Source organism: Xenopus tropicalis, chromosome 7 (genome assembly GCF_000004195.4).
Source record: "Xenopus tropicalis strain Nigerian chromosome 7, UCB_Xtro_10.0, whole genome shotgun sequence".
Lineage (NCBI taxonomy): Eukaryota > Metazoa > Chordata > Amphibia > Anura > Pipidae > Xenopus > Xenopus tropicalis.
In genome coordinates, this window is record NC_030683.2 from 96,083,762 (window position 1) to 96,111,438 (window position 27,677).

A 27,677-nucleotide genomic window follows, 5' to 3' on the forward strand; every position below is an offset into this window, starting at 1 on the left:
CAAAGTCTACATTTTCAGAAACTTCTTCTTTATTAGAAAGTACACATACAACAACAGAAATTTCTACTACCAGTGAAGCAACAACTTCAATTTCCACCAGTGAATCAACAACTTCCATTTCAACCTCCACCACGGAGTTACCTACAATTACAATGCCAAATTCTACATTTTCAGAAACTTCTTCTTCTTTAGCAAGCACACATACAACAGTAGAAGTTTATACTACCAGTGAAACAAAAACTTCAATTCCCACCAGTGAAATAACAACTTCCATTTCAAGCTCTCCCACTGAGTTACCTATAATCACAGCAACAAAGTCTACATTTCCAGAAACTTCTTCTTCATTAGAAAGCACACATACAACAACAGAAGTTTCAATTACCAGTGAATCAACAACTTTAATTCCCACCAGTGAAACAACAGCAACTTCCATATCAAGTTCTGCTACTGAGTTACCCATAATCACAGTAACAAAGTCTACATTTCCAGAAACTTCTTCTTTATTAGAAAGCACACATACAACAACAGAAACTTCTACTACCAGTGAAGCAACAACTTCAACTTTCACCAGTCAATCAACAACTTCCATTTCAACCTCTACCACTGAGTTACCTACAATTACGATACCAAATTCTACATTTTCAGAAACTTCTTTTTCTTTAGAAAGCACACATACAACAACAGAAGTTTCTATAGCCAGTGAAACAACAAGTTCAATTCCCACCAGTGAATCAACAACTTCCATTTCAACCTCTACCACTGAGTTACCTACAATTACGATACCAAATTCTACATTTTCAGAAACGTCTTCTTCTTTAGCAAGCATGCATACAACAACAGAAGTTTCTACTACCAGTGAAACAACAACTTCAATTCCCACCAATGAAACAACAACTTCCATTTCAAGTTCTACCACTGAGTTACCCATAATCACAGTAACAAAGTCTACATTTCCAGAAACTTCTTCTTCATTAGAAAGCACACATACAACAACAGAAGTTTCTACTACCAGTGAAACAACAACTTCAGTTCCCACCAGTGAAACAACAACTTCCATTTCAAGTTCTCCCACTGAGTTACCTATAATCACAGTAACAAAGTCTACATTTCAAGAAACTTCTTCTTCATTAGAAAGCACACATACAACAACAGAAGTTTCAATTATCAGTGAATCAACAACTTTAATTCCCACCAGTGAAACAACAGCAACTTCCATATCAAGTTCTGCTACTGAGTTACCCATAATCACAGTAACAAAGTCTACATTTCCAGAAACGTCTTCTTTATTAGAAAGCACACATACAACAACAGAAACTTCTACTACCAGTGAAGCAACAACTTCAACTTTCACCAGTCAATCAACAACTTCCATTTCAACCTCTACCACTGAGTTACCTACAATTACGATACCAAATTCTACATTTTCAGAAACTTCTTTTTCTTTAGAAAGCACACATACAACAACAGAAGTTTCTATAACCAGTGAAACAACAAGTTCAATTCCCACCAGTGAATCAACAACTTCCATTTCAACCTCTACCACTGAGTTACCTACAATTACGATACCAAATTCTACATTTTCAGAAACGTCTTCTTCTTTAGCAAGCATGCATACAACAACAGAAACTTCTACTACCAGTGAAACAACAACTTCAATTCCCACCAGTGAAACAACAACTTCCATTTTAAGTTCTATCACTGAGTTACCCATAATCACAGTAACAAAGTCTACATTTCCAGAAACTTCTTCTTCATTAGAAAGCACACATACAACAACAGAAATTTCTACTACCAGTGAAACAACAACTTCAGTTCCCACCAGTGAAACAACAACTTCCATTTTAAGTTCTATCACTGAGTTACCCATAATCACAGTAACAAAGTCTACATTTCCAGAAACTTCTTCTTCATTAGAAAGCACACATACAACAACAGAAATTTCTACTACCAGTGAAACAACAACTTCAGTTCCCACCAGTGAAACAACAACTTCCATTTTAAGTTCTCCCACTGAGTTACCCATAATCACAGTAACAAAGTCTACATTTCCAGAAACTTCTTCTTTATTAGAAAGCACACATACAACAACAGAAGTTTCTACTACCAGTGAAGCAACAACTTCAATTTTCACCAGTGAATCAACAACTTCCATTTCAACCTCCAACACGGAGTTACCTACAATTACAATACCAAATTCTACATTTTCAGAAACTTCTTCTTTAGCAAGCACACAAACAACAACAGAAGTTTATACTACCAGTGAAACAAAAATTTCAATTCCCACCAGTGAAAGTACAACTTCCATTTCAACCTCAACCACTGAGTTACCAATTACGATACCAAATTCTACATTTCCAGAAACAACAAGCAGAAATATATCAAGCTCTACGCACCAAACTTCTAAAGCTGTTTCCAGCACCATTCCCACCACCCAAACTATTTCAACACACCTTTCTGCTACAACCAAAGCTTCAAACAATTTATGTCCTCAGTATTTAAGTGGAAATGATTGTCAGAATGGAGATAACTTTATAGGCATCATAATAGGTAAGAGTATTCTATATTTCTCAACACAATGCATTTAACCATATTAAAGAGTATATCAGAAGCAAAAGCCCCCATCGCTGTGTTATTTATTGAATATATTACTCTCTAGATCAGTGATCAACCATCATGCTCACCACCCCCTTTGATGTTGCTTTCAGTGGCCTCAAAGTAGTTGCCGATTTTTAAATTTGTGGCTTCGATGCAAGTTTTGGAAGCACAGTTTTACTCCATGCAGAGCCTCCTGCAGGCCAGCAGTCCATATGGCCAATCACAACCCTTATTTTACATCCTCAATTAAATTTTTTATGCTCGTGTCTCTCACAAACACTTTTTACATCTGAGTTTGGGTCATGTGTAAAAAAGGCTGCTAATCCTTTCTCTAGATCATCTTGTCAGAAATAGCATCATCCTAGATGCAGCAGCTCCTTGCCAAGTTGCAAGATAACGATGTAACAGCTACAGTAGGGCACAATCTGAAACTGAAAATTGTCACATTCTACTTAGTTCTTTGTAGCAGCACACCAAAAAAGATCTGCAGTCTTCTGAGAAGCTCTCTGCATATATATGAGCAGATCATTATACAGAAGGCTCCTCGGTAGACGAGTGATACTTTTTGATTGTGCTCAGAAGAGCAGAAACTAGAAGGCGACTGTACTTTAAGTTTCAAATTTTGTCCTAATTAGCATGAGAAAAATTAATATCATAATTAAAATATCATATAATATTATATTCAGCACAAGCCCCATTTATTGAACTTACCACAATTTTTGAGATTGTTAGGTGGTAATATTGCCCTTCATGTGTAATGCCCCTATATTCTCAAATTAGAACCTGTATATGAGGCTAGGGGCTGGCAACCATGGTGCAAAAGAGGAGACAGAGCCTTAGGGGCAGATTTAGTAACATTTTGGTTTTCATGGTTTCAGAGGTTTTTGAAAACGTGACAAACCCACGAATGTCTAGACCTTTTTTAAAAGGTCTGAATTGATAAAGCATGATAAAAAAATTAATTGCAGAATAAAAATGAAAAGAACCGGAAGACCACAATTTGTTTCTGTTTTTTACATTTTCAATTTTCCATGAATCTTCATGGACTCCCTAAAAAACCTCTAAAACCACAAATGAAATAAAGTTTGTCACATTTTGCCTAGGACAACTCCCATTGACATAGACAGTGAGTTTTGTATTAGTGTTTTTTTGTGGTTTTGATGCTTAATAAATTTAAAAAAATGTGAATTTATTTATTTATTTTCAGATTACAACATTGTGCCCCCTAAAGCCATTAACATGCTAATTACATTAAATCTAATTTTTAATGATAATTTGAAAAATTATTCCTCACAAGACTACATAAACCTGGCCAATGTGATCAACAAGGTAAGAATATATTTAATAACTATGGTTTTGTATACAAATTAAATCTGTTACAGAAATCTTTTATAAAGAAAGTTTACAGATACTGCAATGCAATTCCCTTATTGTCCCATTTAAAGAAATCATTATTTTCTTAATTTTTTTCTGATTTGCTTTTTCTGTATAACAATAAGACAGTACATTGTATGTAATTAACAATGATGTGCTGTAGGAGTGTGTTATAGTGACACTACAATGTCTTCATGCCTAGAGTGTGCTTAGTATACCATGTCTCCCTAGTACAATCTATACCATGTCCCTTTAAGGGATGAAGACACATGGGGCTACTTAGTAGCAGCTACTTGTTGCTACTAAGCACCAGAAAATACCATGCCATAGACAATACTGAGAATTGCCTCTGCTAAAACACACGCAGCAACAATTCTCAGTAAATGACCAGCATTGTATATTTTTGTAGCTGTGACAAGTAGCTGCTACTAGTAGCCTTAAAGGCTGGAAGCTATGTCAGTGTTGCTGTGATGCTTCATTGAGGAAGATTATAACAGTACAGGAAAAGGACTACAGGGAAGGATGTGTCCAGAGATGAAGAACGCAATGAAATGAGTTGCAAAACTCAATAGCAGAGTCATTAATACTTGAATGTATAAAGTATTTACCAATCTACATGTATGTATATACCATCCTCTAGTAGTCAAAAGCATCATTTATTTTTGTGTGTATGGAAACATGTCTATTAATAGTTTGTGTGATATATTGTATATTCATATTGTAATGTATTTTTATTCTTTGTTTAGGTTTTTAGTGAAACATACAGCAATGCTGCCCCACTTTACTTCGTCAAGATGATTCTGCATGGATTTAGGTACATTTATTCAATGTCATGAATTTACTTCTGTCATAACTTCTGGATTTTCTGATCATTGCTATTTTTACAAATTGAAGTCTTTTCATGGTTGACTTGGAGACATATATGATAAATGATACCCCCTAATTTTTAATGAAGAGTATATGCTACTGGTTTCACTCTGAGCTAAAAATGATCATTAACTTTAAAAATGGCCCCTTTAATGGCGTTCTGCATAGATCTGTTACAGTCCCTGTTTGTGTTTTAGAGAGGAGGGTGTGCTCTTATGAGCCCTGCCAGAGGCTCAGTAGAATAGGAATAGCCAATCACAACCCTGCAGTCACACAAGCAAAGACGGCTTTAGTTCCCTATCGGGTCAGCCTAGCTGCTGATTGGTTCTAGTCTGTGAGAAGAGGCAGCAGGAAGTGGAATGGATGGATGGGATTCTTGGGGTTTTGCAGATATTTTCAATGAATCAACCGAAAATACTACTTTTTTAAGCACATTCCCTTTATATTCACAGGAATACAATGAACTTGCACCTTCTTGTTCTTCACACAAAGGGGCAGATTTAATTGAGTGAGAAAAAGGTTTACCATGTGAAAAGTCATGGATGAGATTCAATTTGAGATGCACTTCAATTCAGAGAAATGAATCTCAAAGTTTATCACATGAAAAGTCTATGGAAAAATACTGGAACAGAATTTGAAGAAAAGCTTTTTTCCTTGATTTGAATCTCGTCTAGTTTTTATATGATAATCTATGAGATAACATTTCTCACTGATATAAATCTGGCCCAATATGTCTCGTTTAATAGAATTTACCTCACAAAGGCATTTCAATACTAACTACTCCATTCCTTGTGTAACTCTACAGCCAAGGAAGTGTCATTGCTAACACCTCTGGGATCTACAACTACCCCAACAATCAGACGGGCATCGACTTCATAAACAACAATCTGACTACGAATCTTATCAATGCATTTACAAACATGAACATAAGTGAACTCAATACAACTGTGATTAATGTGACAACAACACCTGAATCATCTCCAATAACAAGTATGTATTTCATATTATTATTCTGTATAGAACAAGAGATAAACACTAACCAAATAAAGGCGACAACAGCCAACCTTTTTGCAGTTCTAGTCCCCTTTCTGATTTCATTTCATGTACAGTCAGAGAAGGTGAGAAAGATGAAAGATCCGATCTATCTTCTTTTAGGAAATTTACTTACTATATAATCAATTGCTAAATCCAAAGTCCAGTACGCAGGACTGTTCTTGCCAATAGTGCCACAGTATAATTAAAGTATAAAGTCAATAACCTTTCCCCACTCATATTGCCAACAGTAGGTGCTTTGCTAGGTCCCTTTCTCATATGAAAAGTGCTTCTGCATGCATTGGACACCATTTTTACAATAAAGGTGATTTAAACACTAAAATGAAAGCTGAAATTAGAATAGTTGATTTTAAAAAATGGCTTTGCACAGTTAGCTGAGTTATAAAAATTGGTCTACAGTAAATGTTTATTGGCCATCCTATGGACATAGATTTCAATTAACCATTCAAAAATGTATGTTGATCTTTTAGATGTTGTGCAACTAAAGAGTTACATATCATGCGGTCTAAATTTTACTGGTTATAACATGACCTGCAACCAGTCTTGCTTGTGTGTGGGGCCTTGTGAGCAGAAACCTGGTTACTGTCAACATAACGGCACTTGCTACAATCAAGTCAGTGGGCCTGTATGCAAGTAAGTAAAAACTTAAAATTGTAATACTTAATTTATAAGGTAATGCAATTATATTACATTATATTAATTTTATATAACTATGAAAGGTAATTATATATATATATATATATAGAGAGAGAGAGAGAGTTTGAAAGGAAGCGTACTAACCCAAAAGAAGGCAAAAAAGGCCCAGGTGCTGCCGCAAAAAATAAAAGCATTAATAGGACTTAATTTATGTGCAAAAATCTAATGGCGTATGTCGACATTTCAGTCCTACACAGAGGACCTTTATCAAGACATCACAAACAACTCCCCAAAGTAAACAAACTGGAACAGTCAGTAATGACTGTAAATTGACACCAAGGACCCACCCCCATGACATAATTGGTGTGAGGTATACATTGTAGATTACATCACTGTGTAGATGTTAATATGATGATCTACACCATGTAGATTGTTAAGCTGCCTCGTGAGCTATCGTGGACGGCTAACTGCTCCAAAATGGCTTTTCACTGGCAACAATAGGAGTTGCCAATGAAAAGCCCTATCCATTGCTTCGGTTTTCTGACATTGCCTGCAGGAGGAAACTATGCACAACTTCGGGAGCGGTTAGTTGCGTGTGATAGCAGAGATCTATTGCGGGCAACTGAACTGCTCGGTGTGCCCTTAGCCTTAAGAAGGCTGATGACACTGCTGTATTATATATGTAGGCATTCTGCTAATCTATGGCTGTGCTAAACGCTCTGTATGTGCTGGTCACTTTCTTACTTCCCCTCTTATCTTTCCTTATCTATTTCTATTTGACTGCTCCCTTTTTCCTATATGTGATCTCTTACCTACTGGATCTATAAATACTTTCAACTTTGCTCAATCATTCAAATGCAGGATGATTAGCTGACAGTGCAATTTGGAATCCATATTCATTCAACATTATCTAGTTAGTTCTTCAACAATGGCAACCATAGCATTGTTGCTATTTTGCAGTGCTACGTGATATCACAATGTTTGTCTGTTATTGGCTGTTTTTTGGACCCAAACAGCTTTGTAGTCTTGAAAGCATTGTTTATAGATGTTAGTAAAGCTCTGCAAACTAAAAAGTTGACAAGAACAAAACTGTTATTACGTTCTACCAATCTACATGTAATAAAGAAAAAATCTGCTAAGAAATGTGAGGGAAGGAAGTATAATAGATATTGTTCCAAGATAATGTGGAGAAGAAATAATAGAAAAAAACATATATAGTTATTTAAACAAATAATCTACTGTAAATAACAGAATAAATATAAAGCAAATAATGCAGCATTTAAAATGTTTGAGATAATTTAACATGAGAATGTATTCTTATAGTTGTACAGGTCCATATACAGGAGAAACTTGTCAAGATACAATATCAACAATGCCTTCCTTCACTACAATAAGTGAATCTGTAACAACTGCAACGGAAACAACAGCATCCACTTCAAAACCAGTAACTGAGATATCTATAATTACTTCACAAAATACTACATCTTCTCAAAATACCACATCTTTGGAAACATCAGTCCAATTCACAGAGAAATCAGCAAGCCCACGTACATCAAATTCTTCCCCAGAGACACCTGAAACTGCTTCTTCCATAACTGTATCATCTCCAAGATCTGTCATATCTACTCATGAATACACCAGTTTACAACCTGAAAGCAGCAGTTCTACTGCAGTTCCTACTGAACCTTCAACCTCAAGTTCAACTCATTTAGAGAATTTAACCACTGCAACATCAGAATCCAAAAGTGTAACTTCTCATCTATTTTCAACTGCTAGTATAACAGAAACAAAAACACTGTTTTCAACATCATTGAGCTCTGAAGTGCCCTCAACAAGCACAGGATCCTCTACTGCAACTCATACTACACCTTTAGAGTCATCTACTACTGAGATACCTATAGTAAATCTAACAACTACAATGTTTTCTGAAACATCTGTTCAATATACAGAAACGCCAACCAGCACAAATATACCAAGCACTACACATCAAACTTCTGAAACCATTTCCATAATTGCATCTTCTCCAAGAACTACTATATCAACAGAACAGGCAACTGAAAGCAGCATTAGCAGCACAGTTTCTTCAGAAGCCCCAAGCCCAGTTTCCACTACTGCCACTGTAACAAATGAATCCCACAGTGTTACAACTCATCCTGTTACTAGTAATGGCACATCACAACAAAGTACCCAGTATCTTACATCATTAACTAGTTCTGAGACTCCATCATTACACACTGAAATTTCTTCTGCAGTCCCTGAATTTTCCTCTGTTTCACCAATTCGTACGGAGTCCTCAAAGGTTACTTTACAGAGTACCACATCTTTGGAAACATCTTCTACGGAACTTATAAGCTCAAGTTCATCTCATCCAAAGACCAGCTCAAGTGCAACATCTGAAACCCACAGTGTTACAGCTTATCCAGTTATTACTCCTACTGGTATTTCAGAACAAAGCACACTTTATTCTACATCATTAAGCAGCAATGAAGTACCATCGACTAGCATAGAAACGTCTCCTGTAACTCATACTGTATATTCATCTTCATCCCTTAGTACTCAACAGTCTACAGTTACTTTTCAAAATACCACATCTTTGGAAACATCAGTTCAATTCACAGAGCCATCAGCAAGCCCACGTACATCAAATTCTTCCCCAGAGACACCTGAAACTGCTTCCATAACTGTATCATCTCCAAGATCTGTCACATCTACTCATGAATACACCAGTTTACAACCTGAAAGTAGCAGTTCTACTGCAGTTCCTACTGAACCGTCAACCTCAAGTTCCACTCATTTAGAGAATTTAACCACTGCAACATCAGAATCCAAAAGTGTCACTTCTAATCTATTTTCAACTGCTAGTATAACAGAAACAAAAACACTGTATTCAACATCATTGAGCTCTGAAGTGCCCTCTACAAAAACAGAATTCTCTACTGCAACTCATACTACACCTTTAGTGTCATCTACTACTGAGATACCTATAGTAAATCTAACAACTACAATGTCCTCTGAAACCTCTGTTCAATATACAGAAACACCAACCAGCACATATTTACAAAGCACTACACATCAAACCTCTGAAAGCATTTCCATTATTGCATCTTCTCCAAGAACTACTATATCAACAGAACAGGCCACTGAAAGCAGCATTAGCAGCACAGTTTCTTCAGAAGCCCCAAGCCCAGTTTCCACTACTGCCACTGTAACAAATGAATCCCACAGTGTTACAACTCATCCTGTTACTAGTAATGGCACATCACAACAAAGTACCCAGTATCTTACATCATTAACTAGCTCTGAGACTCCATCATTACACACTGAAATTTCTTCTGCAGTCCCTGCATTTTCCTCTGTTTCACCAATTCGTACGGAGTCCTCAAAGGTTCCTTTACAGAGTACCACATCTTTGGAAACATCTTCTACAGAACTTATAAGCTCACGTTCAACTTATCCAAAGACCAGCTCAAGTGCAACATCTGAAACCCACAGTGTTACAGCTTATCCAGTTATTACTCCTACTGGTATTTCAGAACAAAGCACACTTTATTCTACATCATTAAGCAGCAATGAAGTACCATCAACTAGCATAGAAACGTCTCCTGTAACTCATACTGTATATTCATCTTCATCCCTTAGTACTCAACAGTCTACAGTTACTTTTCAAAATACCACATCTTTGGAAACATCAGTTCAATTCACAGAGTCATCAGCAAGCCCACGTACATTAAACTCTTCCCCAGAGACATCTGAAACTGCTTCCATAACTGTATCATCTCCCAGATCTGTCATATCTACTCATGAATACACCAGTTTACAACCTGAAAGCAGCAGTTCTACTGCAGTTCCTACTGAACCTTCAACCTCAAGTTCAACTCATTTAGAGAATTTAACCACTGCAACATCAGAATCCAAAAGTGTAACTTCTCATCTATTTTCAACTGCTAGCATAACAGAAACAAAAACACTGTATTCAACATCATTGAGCTCTGAAGTGCCCTCCACAAGCACAGAATTCTCTACTGCAACTCATACTACACCTTTAGTGTCATCTACTACTGAGATACCTATAGTAAATCTAACAACTACAATGTCTTCGGAAACCTCTGTTCAATATACAGAAACACCAACCAGCACAAATATACCAAGCACTACACATCAAACTTCTGAAACCATTTCCAATATTGCATCTTCTCCAAGAACTATTATATCAACAGAACAGGCCACTGAAAGCAGCATTAGCAGCACAGTTTCTTCAGAAGCCCCAAGCCCAGTTTCCACTACTGCCACTGTAACAAATGAATCCCACAGTGTTACAACTCATCCTCTTACTAGTCCTGGTACATTACAACAAAGTACCCAGTATCTTACATCATTAACTAGCTCTGAGACTCCATCATTACACACTGAAATTTCTACTGCAGTCCCTACATTTTCCTCTGTTTCACCAATTCGCACTGAGTCCTCAATGGCAAACACATATCCTACTAAAACTACAACTATATTTTCAGAACAAAGCACTTTGTACCCCACATCACTGAGAATCAGTGAAAAGCCTTCTTTAAATACAGAAACATCTGTTGCATTTAATACTACAACATTAACGTCACAGACAAGCACGGGACGGCCTGTAACTTCACAGAATTCTACTTCTACAGAGTCTCCAACAAGTACACATTTATCAAAGCCTTCAGTGCAGACATCTGTTTCTCCTTCTGCATCTTCGCTAATACCAGTTTTATCTACAACACCAAGAACAAGCAATGTAGAAACTACAAATAGTGTCTCCAGGACAACTGCAGTTTCAAGTGTTAGATCTACGGCACTCGAAACTACTAACAATAAAACTCTGTTTACTACTATCAGTCAATCAACAACTATTGTTTCAACTGTTTCAACAGGAAGCAGTCAAGGCAAAACAAGTAATTCAACTACTTCAGCTCAAAGAACAAGCACTGTTCTAAATATATATTCTTCTTCTACTAACAACTCTTCTCCTCAGTGCGCAAGCAATGGAAATCAGAATTGTACCTATAATGCTGTCACACAACAATGTGACTGTATTTGTAATGACAATTTCCTTGGAACATCATGTGCATATGGGCAAAATTTTACTTCTGCTGTTGTAGGTAAGTATTAACATAGTGTCTAAGGTAGGCAGTATCAGTAGCTCCGCCAGGCAGCTAATGAGACATGATATCCCCAGAACTAAGTGGCACCCTCAAAAATTCAAAAATTCAAGAATCATGCTTCTTGGTTCTGGGGGTTGTACCCTGCTCTCATTAGCAGCTTGAAGTATACGTAACAGTGCCTTCTAAAATATTTTTCTGTTGCCAATACTTATCCAGTTTGTGACTTTTCTGAGACTTCACTGGAACCCTGTTTCTGACTGCTTTCAGTTGTACCTGCTACATACAGGGTTGACTTGTAAATATCCAAATGATGACTTTTCCACCAAGCCTAGGGCATACAGATTGTATCTATAATGTAACTGATAAATTAGCTAATTGCAATAAAGTTCGATAGTAGCAGCTGTTCTTATAAAAGGGGCTCAGGCTGTAATATGCAAGAAGAGGATATCTGGCAAGTCTTCTTACTTTTCCATTCATTATATGCTTTTTGTTTGATGATGAGGTGATATAAAAGGCACATCGCTTACCATTGCTTTTCTAAAAGAAAACATCAAGATGCTTTAAAAATTTTTTAGCCTGATTCCATTTAAAAAAAACATGCTGCTTCCTTTTGCAGCTCACTGGGGATCAGGGCCCAACTAGGGGTAGGCAACTGCCTAGGGCGCAACGATTGAGGGGCGCTAGGCAGAAACCCCTCCTGCCTCCCCCTAGTCCACTCTCTTTAGTCATTGCCCCCGCCGCTTGTCATTACGCGGTGGGGGCAATGATCCATCGCATCCCATTGCGAACCCCCCTCCCCCACGACAGCGCATGCACACCAAAGCACACGCAGCAGGGGGAACCAGGTTGCCTAGGGTGCCTGGTCGGCTTGGCCCGCCCCTGCTGGGGATGTAATAAAATAAGGCAAATTAAGCACAGCAGCCCCTGCAGACACTTTAACCAATAACATCATTTTCCAAATCTTGTGTATATAAATGTATTTTGTTTTGGGGTACAATGGCTACTTTACTGTAAATAGGTGTAGCACTGTCAAATAATGTTGCTAGAAGGAATGTGTGTGGATTGAACTGCAGAAACACATGAAGAAAAAAATCACTGGCCTTCATGCTGGGCTGGGCTGTAGGAGGCTCCCATATTCTGGAGTACCAATGTAAGCAGTATTTTTCCAGCCTTTAAAATGCTTGGGGGGACAGAAGTGCAGGACTGACAAGTCCATCTAACATAGGAATTTAATAGTATCATTAGACAGTTCTGCATTCTGAGAGAAGAGGTGCTGTTCTATTGAGGATTAAAGGGAATGTTTCATTAGAGAAATAGAGTATGGCAATGTCCCTTATTAAATAATGCAACTTCACTAAAAAAATAAATACTATCAAATACAAACACTGCCTATGAAAAGAAATAGAATATGATTTAGACTTACTACACTATATTATATTGAATACTGTATAAGGATAATAGAAAATATATCCTGTTTTTTTTACAGATAATAGCACGGTTCCAAGGATGATAATAAAAGTCGACCTCTATGTAAACACATCATTTATGAATGCCTTGCTAAATATAACGTCACCAGAATACATCAACATGACAAATATTATGATTCAAATTGTAAGTATGGAAGGAACTTCTGGAACTTCATTTATAAACATGGTGCAAAATTAACAGCTCTACCCCTATACCAGTGGTCCCCAACCAGTGGCTTGTGAGCAACATGTTGCTCTCCAACCCCTTGGGTGTTGCTCCCAGTGGCCTCAAAGTAGGTGCATATTTTTTCATTCTTGACTTGTAGGCAAGTTTTGGTTGTATAAAAACCAAATATACTGCCACACAGAACATCCTGTAGGCTTCCAGTTCATATAGGGGCTACCAAATAGCCAATAACAGTGCTTATTTGGCACCCCCAAGAACATGTTTTATACTTGTGTTGCTCTGCAACTCGTTTTACATTTGAATGTGGCTCACGGGTAAAAAAGGTTGGGGATCCCTGCCCTATACCCTCAGCAGGCAGCTTATTTTGCCCTGTATTAAGTAAACTTCTGTTGAATTTGATACTAGTGTGTATGTGCCTGTGTATGGTAGGTACATTAGATTGGTAGCTCCCTTGGTACAAGGATTTGTGTGTATTATTGGAAGTGTTACAAAACACGCTCACACTATAGTCAATACAAATAGCAATGATGAAGCCATAAGATGCAGGCTATAGATTTGAGGGTGGCCTGTATTGGGAACACCTGTACGTTTCCCTACATTCTGTGCACTGTGCTCATCTGTAAGGCTAATGCCAGACGAGGTGTAGGGCGAATATTTTCGGCAAGCGGAAAAGCGATTGCTGAAAATACCACCCTACGCCTCCTACATGTGCCTGCACCGAATGAATGGAATACGCTATTCCATTCATTCAGGTGCAGGCTCATGTAGAAGGTGTAGGGTGGAATTTTCGGCAAGCGTTTTTCTGCTTGCCGAAAATATCCGCCCTACGCCTCATCTGACATCAGCCTTACTCACAGCCTAGTACCTAGTAGTCATTTTATACAAAGGGAAGTTAGGAATTCTTATTGCTCCCAAGGGTTTACGTGCAAGGACTGTTCATTAATGATCAGCTAATCTGTCCTGTTTCGCTTTGCTGCAAAATTGGCAAACATTTTAAAAGATTTTCAAAATGGCGAAAAATTCGCGAAACAGGGAAAACACTGCATATAATTGTTTTTACATGCGCAACAATTTTTTTTGATGCAGGCAACAATATTTTTACATGGCCCGCATTTTGTCTCCCGTTAGGCAGGAAAATACGGAAATCGTCACAAATCCATGCCTGCCGAATTATTTTGCCCATCTCTACTGTTCAGCCAATAAATTGTAGGTCTATAAAAGGGCAAGAGCTGCAGGTTGGATTATAAATAATAAGGCCCAGCACAGAGGATCCCCCCAACTAAGGACTGCCCTTTGCAACTCCTTACCATCTTATAATATGCAAACTGGGAAAATGAACTAGCATTCTGCCAACTGGCTTGTAAAAATAATAATTTCTACTAATACTAAATGATAGACAATCCCAGTTTTTGAACATATGGGACCCCTGAATTTAGTATGTGACCCATCTGGTACTGGCCAAACCCCCCTCTCCACTTAGCTTGTTACATATGCTTGATTGTCTCCATATTGAAAGTAGACAAACTATGTAGGGATGATTGCTTATCCTACAACAGCAGGATCTGGAGAGTGTAACCATTATAGAGTAGGAATTTTTGGGGTGTTGCCCCACATATATATTGTTCTAGGGGAGGAGCCTGTTTGTCTGAGTGTGTTATAGGAGGCTCTTTCAGTTGGTTAAGAGTTAATTTTCCTCATTTTTTTTTCATTTTTCAATCTAGCCTAGTTGACAAACTTTTTTTTCTACTATCACAATATGATGTACCATGAGGACCATGAAAATGCTCAGTCTCAGACTTTGCAACTTCTGATTCTTCCCTTATCCTGTGTCCCACAACTTCTCACCTTCTCCAACTTTCTTCCCTGCTAACAATTAAGACTTAAGGTGCCCAAACACTATAAGATCCGCTCGCTTAGCGATGTCGCCAAGCGAGCGGATCTTCACCCGATGTCCCCATCTACGGGTGGGCGATATCGGGTAGCAAGTAACTTAAAAATTCGTATTACATTTGTGGTTATGGGGCAGTCGGTCCGGGGACCGCATCAACGAGCCGATGCGGTCCCCGATCCGACCGGATTTTCTAACCTGGCCGATCGAGATCTGGCCAATTTCAGGCCAGATATCGGCCAGGCAGCTCTGTTCTGCCAAAACACGGGCCGATTAGCTGCCGAATCGGTCCAAGGGACCGATATCGGCAGCTATAGTCGGCCCATGTATGGGGACCTTAAGACATAGCATAGACTGTTATCAGTTGTATTTTTATTGATATGTTGACATTTCATCTATTAAAACCTTGTTCCATTGTCCATTGTAAAGACTCAATAAAGGCATATTGAAAAAATAATAATAATAATTTCTACTAATGTTATTAAAAGGGAGAAAAGATATGAAATAGAAAAGTATTTTCATGAAACAGTCATAATGATATCAGTGCTTACATTCTGGTAATTTCTTACAGCTCACTCCAGTCTACAGAAAAGCATCTCCCCAATACTTTGATAAAGTAGAAATCAATGGCTACAGGTATGTTATGATATAAAACTTGTATTCAGCATTAAGCATAAAGATGCACCAGGAATAAGATGTCACTGATATACAACCCATGACAAGCCTTGACATATGGAGACAGTGCTGCTCTCTCTACTACTTAGGTCTGGATGCTGCAGGGGGTTCTTTGTACAAACCAGGCACATAAATTAGGCATTGGTTTGCATGTACATTTTGTATTATGTGAATTAAGTAGAAAATGCACACCCATTTTTCTCTGCATTTCTACAGTCAAGGAAGTATTATTGTGAAGAGTGCAGGACTTTACCTTTACCCAAATGATCAAACTGGTATAAATTTCCTGAACACCAATCTGAAAACTGTTGTGAATCAGACTTTCCAGGAATCACTATCCAGTCTAACCAATCAGCTGAAATCTTACACCTCTTTGTATAATATCACCGCGGGGGCCTCAAATATAACAGGTAAAATGGATTTTCTTTTTTTTTATTATTGGCTTTGATGTGTATTTGTATGTATTTGTATATTTGGGAAATATTGAACCTGCTCTGATATAGCCTCTATGTTTATGGTTTACATATAATTTTAGACCTAATCTGGTAAAACAATGCAATACCAAGATAACTGGATCACTTGAAAAACTAGGGGCACTTTTAATAAATACAACTGATTGTGTGCACTGATGGTGTTTACATTTAATGCAACGAGTGCAGCCCTGCTAACTGGTCTTTGTCAGAGTCCTAGTTTAGAGAACCCACAGGCACACCCAACCTCTCCTATAGTTATACTCTGGTGCTCAGTACTGAGTGGGATTGGCACCCACCTGAAAAACTCAGAACTGGCACACACACTAGTTCTTCCACAGGGTGATTCCCTTTTGTGACGAAGGGGGATGCCCCCAAAACATTGTGTGCAGCCTTTTTGATACAACAAACACAGGCGATCACCCCGTGGAAGAGCAATTCTGTGTACCAGTTCTGTACTTTCTTTAATTTTATTAGGTTCCTACATTTTTCACATGATCTGCTAAGCTTATGCAGTGTCATTAAACATTAGTTTTATCATCATGATTATTATTATTATGTATAAATGCTTTCAAGCTAGAGAAAATGTATGGAAACAGTCCTTCCTCTTTATATTTTATGTTATTAGTCATGTCCATGTAGTGTTGTAAGGAGACATGTACCCTTTAGTATAATGAGCTTCTCTGTTCTCCTTTATCTACCTGAGCTGACTGGCTTGATACACTGGAAGGAGTTAATTATAGATAGGAGAATTATGTTGTTCCATTCTTCATCATACTGAAATGTGGGTCTAAGGGAGCAACAAGTTGCTCACCAGCCCATTTCATGTTGCTCCCTGTGGCCTCAAAGTAAGTGCCCATTTTTAAATCTCTGGCTGGCAGAAAACATTGTGTAATGCCAAACAGAGCCTCCTGTAGGCTGCCAGTTAACACAGAGGCTACCAAAATAACCAATCATAGCTCTTATTTGACACCCCTGGAATTTTTTTCCTGATTGTGTTGCTCCCCAACATTTTTCCAATAGAATGTGGCTCATGTGTATAAAAGCTCGTGGACCCCCTGGTCTAAGGCATTTTCTTTGTATAAGGATCTCCAGCCTCATCTTTTGGATTGGACTGCCAAGTATATTAATTTGAAAGGAATGCCTAAAGGTGGCTATACACCGGCCGATTCTGGCTGTCGATATCGGTCCCTTAGACTGACTATCCTGAAGTCTGGCAGATATCGATTGGGTGGGTTTAAAAATTTAGTTGGATCGGGGACCGCATAGGCTCATTGATGCTCCAAACCGACTGTGCCTATGCCCATCATTCTTATTCGATCGTTTGGCCCCAGGGACCTGAATTAGCCTGAAATTGCCCACCCATAGATGGGGATATCGGGAGAAGATCTGCTCGCTTGGCGACCTTGCCAAGTGAGCGGATCTCAGTGTGTATGGCCACCTTTAGTCCAGATTCCTTTGGGATTACACTTGGGTGGATTTTCATTAATGCTTGGGTAGGCTAAGCCTCCCCAAACTTGGCTGACAAAAAAATATATATAATGGCTTGGCTGTACCAGCTCTTATCCAGTAGGGGGAGCTCTTCCATGACATAAGCAGCCAGAGAAAAGGAAGTACACAGCTGTGACCAAGTGCCCTGTACTGGTTTGGGGAATGTGAATTTGCCAAATGTTTATGGTTAATAAAATGCATTTAAAATATTATCAGACATTAAGTCAGTATAATATATAATAATATATTTGTCCATTCGAGTCATGATTGGAAAGTTAAGTTGTACTGACACTATGGACACTATTGAACAGACCATCCTGCCTTCCTCTTGGAAACAGGATATCATTTTGATATTTCATTGATATTTTCTTCTTATTTTTCTAAACAAAAATACAGTATGAATACTGTGTGCCTCGTACTTACGATACCTTGTGCTTTTACAGACATTCACCAGATGGCAAAATACATTATCTGCAGTGTCAATTATATGGGTTACCAAGTCATCTGTAATAATCAGACCTGTTCTTGCATCGGCCCTTGTTATAATAATACATCCTACTGTAATTACCATGGAGACTGCTTCAATGCACAGAATGGACCAATCTGCCAGTAAGATTGTATTATGTTGTTAAGACCTAGCAAATGCATTTAATTGTGTAACACTAATTGTGATCAAGACAGCTCTCATTGCAATAATTATGCCAGTATAAGAGATGAGATATAGACACATGCAATAACATGGCGCAACTCTGTTTCGTAACCCATAGCAAATAAGCCAACAAATGTATTCATTAATATAAATACATAAGATAAATTCACCAGGATGAATGAAAGGATATTACTACATAAGGCAAGTGAGCCAACAGGTAAAATTAGAGCCCATTTTCAAAGTGCAGGTATGGTGCAAAGTGCACAAAGTGCACAAAATGGACTGTGGCCCCACTGGCCTGTGATCATGTGTGTTTATATAGTCATGCAAATCCAGTGTGGAACAACAAGAACAGGCAAGGAGTTGCTGAAAAGAATAATTTAATTATGTTGGGGATTTTTTTGCCCATGTGCTAATACTGGCTCAAATCAATATAGGATAAGAAAAAGTGGCTAAGGTTGAAAAATGGCATGAGTCCATCAGATTCAATCTTGTACCATATTTATATTAATGCAGGGAAAACACCAGTCCTACATTAATTTATTTTTAACAATACCATACAATAAATAGGAGGAAGTTTGCCAATGCTCAGTTTGCCTTTAAAAATATTTTTTTTTACAAAAAAATAGGTGTTTGTACCACACTTTGGCCAAATTATGTAATTTCACATGCCATGTCAAGGCCCCTCATTATACGCGAGTCCTACACTGCCTGTTCCTCAATTTTTTGTGAAAAATGTTAAAAGCAAACTGAGTGCTTGGAATCTTTCTCCTTTTAGTGTACAAGTAATGGCTTTTTATCATTTCTAGCAGCTGGCCAACTCTAAAATGTGGGATAGACTAGTGCTGACACAAGGGCAGCTGGTCAAAGCCACAGTGTGGGTTGGAGCACTGTCAATTTCTGTGTTTTCTGTTCAAAAACCATACAATGCTTTAAATAAATATGTTATATACCTACCATACCCCTTGCCATAGATATTGTGACCCTCACATGCCAGAAACCTGTATGCTCAATTTCCAATGTATAGAAAGAATAGACTTTAGTGATGCATCTGGAGCACACAGTGCCCTTGCCAGAACAGTTGTTTCAGTGGCAAACATGGCGTAGCCTTGCCAGATGATTCCATACACCCTACTCTCTCTGTTTTGCCCCTCGGGGCAACTCAGCACATGTTTCATTGTATGTTTAAACGCATAATATACTGTAGATTATACTAAATGCTTTGCAATAATATGGCTATTACCTGCTGTTCTTCATTCAGGTGCTACACTTTCCAATATTATCAGTATGAAGGAAACCACTGTGACCTATATACACGTACGGGAGGTTTTTATGGAGTGCTCTTTGGCGTCCTTGGCTCCGCCTTTCTTCTTCTCCTTGTGGTACTAATTGCAATAATAATCTTGCAAAAGAAGAGAAGGCTTGGGTAAGGGAACTTTAATATTTCCATTTTACTATAAAACTTTACAATTAAAACTAAGTTCTGAACATATACATTCTGTACCCTAACAGTGATTCAGCATTGTTAAATATCAGCATAAAGGATATGGTATTTAACCACATGTGATTATTAATGTATGTATCATTATTATTACAGTGGTACAAACAGATCTTTACAGAGCTCACAGTTTATATCCTCCCACCGGCAATGTAACACAATAAATATATGCAATGCAAAGAATGTACACCAGATACAGCAGAGTCACAACAATAATGTGACAATTCTGGATAAAGGTAGTCTTGTAGCAGTTGGGAGGCATTGCATTGGGTTAAATAACATGGTTGAGCACATTTACTAATAGCGTAGGTGCAAGTGCTGAGGTACTTAGAGCCTATCATGCATAGAACATTTTTACCTGAACCAAATGCAGGTATAAGCCACGCTCTGCTCTGGGCACAGCACACAAATGCATCAATTTATAAAGTGTAAACATCACTTTGCAACCATTTTTACACTTTCTGGTAGCGTTAAATAGAATTTAAATGAAATAGATTTTTATAGTTTGCCACTGTATATAACACCATAGGTGCAAATCTATATCTACAGTATATTCAGCAGATTTCAAATCAAGTGGGTCTTACTATCAAATAACTCATGAGAAACTGGATATACAAAAAAACAGCTTTTAAGGTTTGCCAGGCATTAACAAAATAATCCATGTGTACAACAAATGTACATTTAATAGGGATATGTGATCACAGTTTTAGGCTTTATTCAAATTGCCTTCCCTCAATAAATGTAGTGCGGTACACTGGGTAGTTACCTCAGTACCTCATTCATTCGTTCTACTGGAGTTATGCAGAAGCTTGTAGCCACTGCATGAATCTGTGAGTTTTCAAAGCTAGCGGAGAGGGTGGGAACTGCCCACCAATATTTGATTGTTGTTGCTCCTGCCTCTAATCCCTGAGTGCCACCAGCGCTCAAAGACTTATACAGTCAAGCAGGGTCAGGAAATATTGGTCAATGGCACCCATTCCATAGTGAAAGTTAAAATCAGAGCTGGGAGTGAAAAGTATAAAGATTATATGTCACTTTTAAACTAAGAACCTTGTAATTTAAACATTTCCAGGTTTTCTTTTATCTGAATATATCTTCATAAATGTTTTTTTAACTGGCTTTCAACAAAATAATTAAGCTGTATTATGCAATTTATATGATATTTTGGTGCTTTAGTGGATTTAAAGAGCGACGTGACTCTCGAAGATGGTTTACGCTAGATGAAGAGTACTCACACTTTCCTCACACCGGTAAGTAGAGTAATACATTTCATAGTTCTTTATTATGTCACACTCTTCTCCTGGGGGTCACTTCTTGCATAATAAGGTTCATTGATTTCTCTCTTTACTAAACTACTGACTTTAGAGGAACAGTAACACCAAAAAATTATAGAGTTTTAAAGTAAATAAAATATAATATACTAATGCCCTGCACTGGTAAAAGATGTTTGTTTGCTACAGTAACTCTACTATATTTTATATATAATAAGCTGCTGTGCCATTCAAGCTGGAAAAAAGGAGAAAAGGCACAAGTTACATAGCAGATAACAGATAAGCTCTGTATAATACAATAGTGTTTTATCTGTTATCTGCTATGTGCCTGTGCCTTTTCTCCTTTGAATGGCTGCCCCCATGGGCATTCTTTATATAAACCATAGTAGTGTTTCTGAGGCAAACACACCAGTTGTACCAGTGCAGGGTAGCAGTACATTATATTGGAATTTCTTTTATACACTTGAATTTTTTGGTGTTACTATTCCTTTAAAGACTCTTTGGGACCTTAGTTGCTTATCTTAATCACATAGTCAAGAGCCAATGCCAGTGTTTGCTTACTACTGTTGCCATAATTTAAAGCCATACCGCTTATCCTTGATTAGCTTACTTACACAAGTATTTTGTAATGTGCCAGACATAATATTGCATGGAGACATTTTATTGGCGATTGCTACCCACAGGAGGGTTGGCACAGAAGCTATTATTTTCAATGTGAAAAGTGGAAAAGCCAGAGTAGTCTAAAGTATGAAACACGTCTACATATTCTCCATAGGCTGAAGGAACTACATACGTCTTACATATACATCTAACTGACATGCTATGTTCAAGGAAACTAATACCTCCTGTACCAGCCACCAACTGTGAACCCATCAAATCACTGCAATTATGTACAAATAGACTTGTGCAGGTTATTTGCTGCACCAGAATTAAGGACTACTATAAGAGAAAACTATACCCCCAAAATGAATACTATACCACCAGAATGACTACCAACAGATAGTTTATATCATATTAAGTGGCCTATTAAAGAATCGTACCAAACATATCAGTAAATATTGCCCTTTTACATCCTTTCACTTGATCCACCATTTAGTGATGGGCTGTGTGCTCCCTCAGAGACCACCTGGCCAGAAATAATGCAACAGGTAACTGTAACAGGAAGAAGTGTGGAAGCAAAAGGCAGAACTCTGTCCATTAATTGGCTGATGTGACCTAACATGTATGTGTGCCCTTGGGAGTGGACCTTTTAAAATGGCAATTTCCCATTTAGGATTACTCAGTGGTACTTATTACTAAAAAAGCATACTTTTATAAACAATATTTTTAGACAAAGTGGGGTTTTATACAATATATTTTTATAGAGACCTTCATTGTTTGGGGGTATAATTTTTCTTTAATACTTGATTTCACTGTTATAGTGCTACAAAGACAGGATAGGCTTTCATATCCCATAGACTTGGCATATTAATGAGCAGAATGTACAGCTTTCTTAAGCTCCCATCTTTAAAACTGTGCAGCTTACAGTGATTGTATTAAAAAGTTTATTAAGCCTCACCTAAAAATGCTTAATTTGTTTTCTGTGAAGGATGGATCATAGAATTGGTGAGAACTTGGTTGTAGGCAAAGAACTTATATTAAGCAATTGCATGTCTGCCTAAATATCTCTGGTCCCTTTCTGCTGGCAATCAATATTTAATTTATTTTTCTAATTTATTTTAGATATGGATGAGGTGGCAAGAGCCTCAGGCGTAGGAAATTTAGCATTCTGGTCTGGAAATTATAATGTTGAAGGAAGTGAGCTTGGCCAAAGTGATCTTTCACAAGGAGTCTACAGGCCTAATCTGGATAAAATAGATACTCTACAGTCGGTAATGTTCAATCATTAACATTTAATTAAAAAATCTCTTGTTGTCAAAATAAGTAAATCAGTATAAATAAATCAATAGAAATGTATATTCTTGTTCTAATTGACTTGAAATAGTGATATTTTTCTCACGATTTACAAAAATGTATTTTACTGGATTGCAGTTCAGATTGTATTAGTTTACAGTAAAGAGATTTCTTGCCTTATTAGATTTCCCTTTGAAAAGCATATGACTTCACATGAAATCAAGGTTACTTGTAGGATGGGGAAAAGAGGCCATCAAGCACAAAGGGCATATCATATTGTGTAACAGTAATTAGTACAGGAACGGGATCCTATTATCTAAAAAGATCCAAATTACAGTAAATCCATCTCCCATGGACTCCATTTTAATCAAGTAATTAAAATGTTTAGAAAATGATCTCCCTTTTCTCTGTAATAATACAATAGTTCCTTGTATTTTAACCTAACTAAAATATAATTAATCCTTGTTGGAGGCTAAGTAATCCTATTGGATTTATTTCATGTTTAAATTATTTTTTTTTAGTACACTTAAGGGAGGGATATTCAAATTACTACCAGGAAAGCCCCATGCCTGAGCATTCTTGTATTATTATAGACACCAGGCATGTCCAATCTGTAGCCCTTTAGCTGTTGCTTACATGCAACTCCTAGCATCCTTGACAGCCTGCAGTTCAAAAACAGTTAATAAACCTAAATGTAGCGTTTGTAATATTTGACGTCCTTTGACGGGGGCTATCTGTGTTGCCTTTTCTTATTTGCATCCAGCCCTGCCCGGTGATGTTGCCTAGGGCAACCAATCAGCAATTAGATTTCAACAGTTAGAAACCAAAACAAAGCATCTGATTGGTTGCTATGAGCTCCACTTTTTACACAGCATGATAAATATACCCCATAGTGTACATTGCGCTGAAACCTTTAACAAATCATTAAATCCATTGCAAAAAGCTAATTTTGAATGACTTTCTTTCTTTTTTGTTAGTTCCATATACAAAGACCAGAGCTGATCGTCCCCAGCAATGAACAAACATAATCCCAGGTGTTATTTTATATACTTATTGCCTCGGTTGTGTTCATATTACAAGAACTGCATACATTAATGTAATGGGCTAAATTAAGCCATACCAGGCTGTACTGCTGATGGAAGAAAAAGTACGACTTATGGAGGACATTACCATTATTAGACAGCTGTAAATACTGGATACTATGGAAACCATGGCTGTATATATGGAAGACAAATGAATGTATAATTACATGTCCCACCATGTGATTACAACTATGAATTGTCCTAGAATGCTATCCCAGAATAACATCTACTTCACACTACACATCTATATACACCTTTATGCAACAAATAAACCCAAACCCCCCACCCTACTCTCATCTCCCCACACAATCTCTTTGATTCCCCCTATTTATTCTGAATAAAGAATGATAAGGATATGTAAGCAAGAATTATTTTTGCACATTAACACGCTTAATTGTGTATGTTTATATATTAAGATTAATATATTTTTTCATATTTTTATTTTGTTTACCAGTGCAGTTTGTAAAAGGATATATGAACAAAGCCTTTATGAGATCTATGTTTGCTGCCACAATAGATCGTAAAGGGAAGATAATGCACTTATTTTGCACATAAAATATATGAAATACGTGAACATAATAATGAATGTATTTTTGTAAAGAGGTACTTGAACATTGAATGTATTTACAGATTAATATATTATTTATCTATTGTTATTATCTTAAAGTATATTTCATGAAATGTTTCATGGTAAGTGAATATGTTACCAGATGATACCATGAAAAGCCAATAAACATATGCCAGCCTCTAAATATTTAAATTCCTTTTGTGTAATTTGGTGAAATTATGGGTTTTCTTACAATTTTCATTAAGGCTAAAATTACTCAAGCTCAGAGGTGCTGAGAACCATTCTATCCAAGTGGGCACAGCCGCATTGCTGTTGTGCAATAGGTAGTTGGACTTACTCTAACTCAAACTGTGTTGATATATTTGTTTAATAGAAGTCTATGGGAATGTCATGTAATTCAATAAGAATTTTCTTGGATATAGTGAAAATATAAATAATAAATGTGAGAAATAAATGGGCAAAGATAAAAGTGGGGAAAAATAATCTTTATCTTGAGCACACATGAGATGGAATTAGAAAAAACAACATATAGATAGGTTAGGAGGAAATTTGCATTTCAGTACATACAGTATGTGTCTCAGTTTTGGTACGTTACATCTGTAAAGTGGTCCAGTAAAGTGATATAGTGGCACTGAAAAGGGCAATGTCATTGAAATAAAATATTTATATTTTTCGCTGAAAACATAGAGTTTATTTAACATAGCAGAGTGCAAATGTTATACTTACTAATGAATGCAAAATTGAGCCTATTAGCCAGACTACACATAGAAACCGGCACTGACGCTGATGCAGAGCAGCTGCTATTTGCACCATTGTGCGAGTGCATCCATCACAAGGTACAAAATGCAATGCATCCAGGTGCAAGGCAGTACTTAATGCCTGCCAGAAGCAGGCCTGAGCTGCCATTAAATACAGAGCTGCAGAGAGCCTGGCTCCCCACTGGTGTTTCTTTCTTTGCCTGTCCTTAATGATGCTCAAGGAAGGGATGTACAAAAGACACCAACATCCCACCCATGTGCCACCCCTTCCATAAGCAGTGCTGCATTCAAAGACAGGTCTAATACAAGTGCTGCACCTGGTGGTTATGGGGCAGGTGCATTGTAGACAAAAACATGGTGCTTTGTGCCTGTTTTCCCACATATAAACTCTTAAATGTAATGCAATAAATCAGAAAGGTGTTGAATAAGATAAAGGTGATCATTAACTATTCCCCTGGACATAAGGAGAGCATGGGCATGACCCTTACTGCTCATTCAGGCAGCACTTTTGCCAAGGAGAATGGGTGCTCTGTGCACCTCAGGTCAAATAAATAATTGGCACAATGCAGCATCAGGGGGCGCAGGCCAGTCCTATCCTTACCTCCTGCCATAGGGCAAGGACAGGGTCCCATTGTGGCTTGCACCCTCTGCTGCTCCCTAACCTACACATCTAAATGACACACTAGCTAGGAGACGACTATATACTTCTATGCACTTCTTTGCCAACTGCCAGAAGGTTGTAAATAACCCCAACAGCAGCAATTATGTCATGTTTTGATGATAAACTTCGAGGCAGAACAGAACAGTACTCAGAATACAGAACCCATCACAAGAATAATCAGCTGGCTAATTGAGAAAACAACAACAAAAACTGAATATTTAAGGGGGCTACAACAACCAAAATTATTAGGCAGTAAAGAGGATAAGCATATCCAGAAACAAAGGCAGCCAATGCATCCTCCTATTTAAGTTCAGATCCTCTTGACTGGACCATCAGCAAAAGAACCTGTCAATATAAGCTGCCAATACATGTTCAAGTACAAATTGGATGATATTGACCATTTGGTCTGTGGGGCATCCTACCTGCAGATTTTATATTGTTCCCTTTTCAAAAAACTAGCACTTGGTAGATGTGCATAAAAGGGAAGTAAAATATTTAAACCACGGACATTTTAGATAGGTAACATCCATTTAAAACAGCTCTTACCTCAGTTCATAACTGAACACCTGTATGATACACACAAAGCCCAAGAAATGGTCAGACGATGTTTTTTTTTTTTTTTTAATCAAAAACTGCTTTTAACAGTATTAGTTTTTTAAATGGCAGTACATGGACATAATATGGCCTTTTGTTAGAGTCAAACCAACTTGGATCCATCCCAATAATTGTACAAAACCATATAATAGTTGGCCCCATCAGTCAGCATATACCTATATCAGCACAGTGAGCAGTGAGTGTCTTTAGGACTACAAGGACAATTGTTTATATTATATCATTGTATTTATTACAAAATAAAGTGTACCAAGCATATAAAACATACATAACTACATGACAGTTTCTGTAATACATTTCCATAATGCTTTCTATTCATACTGGGTTGTCATTGCTTAGATGAACCACTGTGCTCTCTTTCCTTGATCTCTCGGCCTCAAACACCAACAGGTGACTTCTAAGGGTTTCATCTGGGCCAGAAAGTATACGCGAAGGATCGTTATTCTGTTGGAAATAATAAAAAACCAAAGGGATAAAAATTGCGATGTTATATTTAAAACATTGTCTGTTTTTCTGTATTTCTGTACAGTGCAATATGTGTATCAGCAAGTAGGCAGGTAATACCGGCCGCTGACTTAAATAAGGGGTCATTTAAATCCCAGAATTTTGGTGTCATTGTGGACACAGACAGGCAATTCTTTTGACGCAATTGTGCTGCTCCTACCCCGGTTGTGTGCGATTTGCCAAAATAGACACAACTGCGTGTGGACTTCATCACAAATTGGCCGCATTTGTGCCAAATATTTTTTAATTTATCTGGAGTCATTTACAGTGTTTTGCGTGTGAGTAATGTGTAAGCTTATTCTTTCAGTGCAAATCAACTGCTGCAAATAACTCTGCTGAGGGAACTC

The 27,677-nt window shown here is 37.5% G+C and overlaps 2 protein-coding genes across 5 annotated transcripts in view; one reads left to right on the forward strand and one right to left on the reverse strand.

The window, feature by feature from the left end:
• LOC100489917 (uncharacterized threonine-rich GPI-anchored glycoprotein PJ4664.02) lies at positions 1 to 24,979 on the forward strand. Its single transcript, XM_031906516.1, has 14 exons — positions 1 to 2,547; positions 3,803 to 3,924; positions 4,716 to 4,783; positions 5,642 to 5,826; positions 6,360 to 6,522; positions 7,849 to 11,654; positions 13,144 to 13,268; positions 15,770 to 15,834; positions 16,090 to 16,283; positions 18,278 to 18,443; positions 19,745 to 19,909; positions 21,158 to 21,231; positions 22,975 to 23,123; positions 24,123 to 24,979. Exons 1-14 carry the CDS (start codon positions 153 to 155, stop codon positions 24,171 to 24,173), a joined length of 7,728 nt encoding a protein of 2,575 aa, XP_031762376.1. The 5' UTR covers positions 1 to 152; the 3' UTR covers positions 24,174 to 24,979.
• Positions 24,980 to 25,261: 282 nt separating this feature from the next.
• LOC100488469 overlaps positions 25,262 to 27,677 on the reverse strand; it is a 97,491-nt gene continuing 95,075 nt past the window's right edge. For all 4 annotated transcript variants that reach the window (XM_012967179.2, XM_012967177.2, XM_002937458.4 and 1 more), the window contains one exon: positions 25,262 to 27,270. In XM_012967179.2, coding sequence (XP_012822633.1) covers positions 27,142 to 27,270 — 129 coding nt within the window. In that variant the 3' untranslated portion in view covers positions 25,262 to 27,141. The remainder of the gene's footprint in view (positions 27,271 to 27,677) is intronic.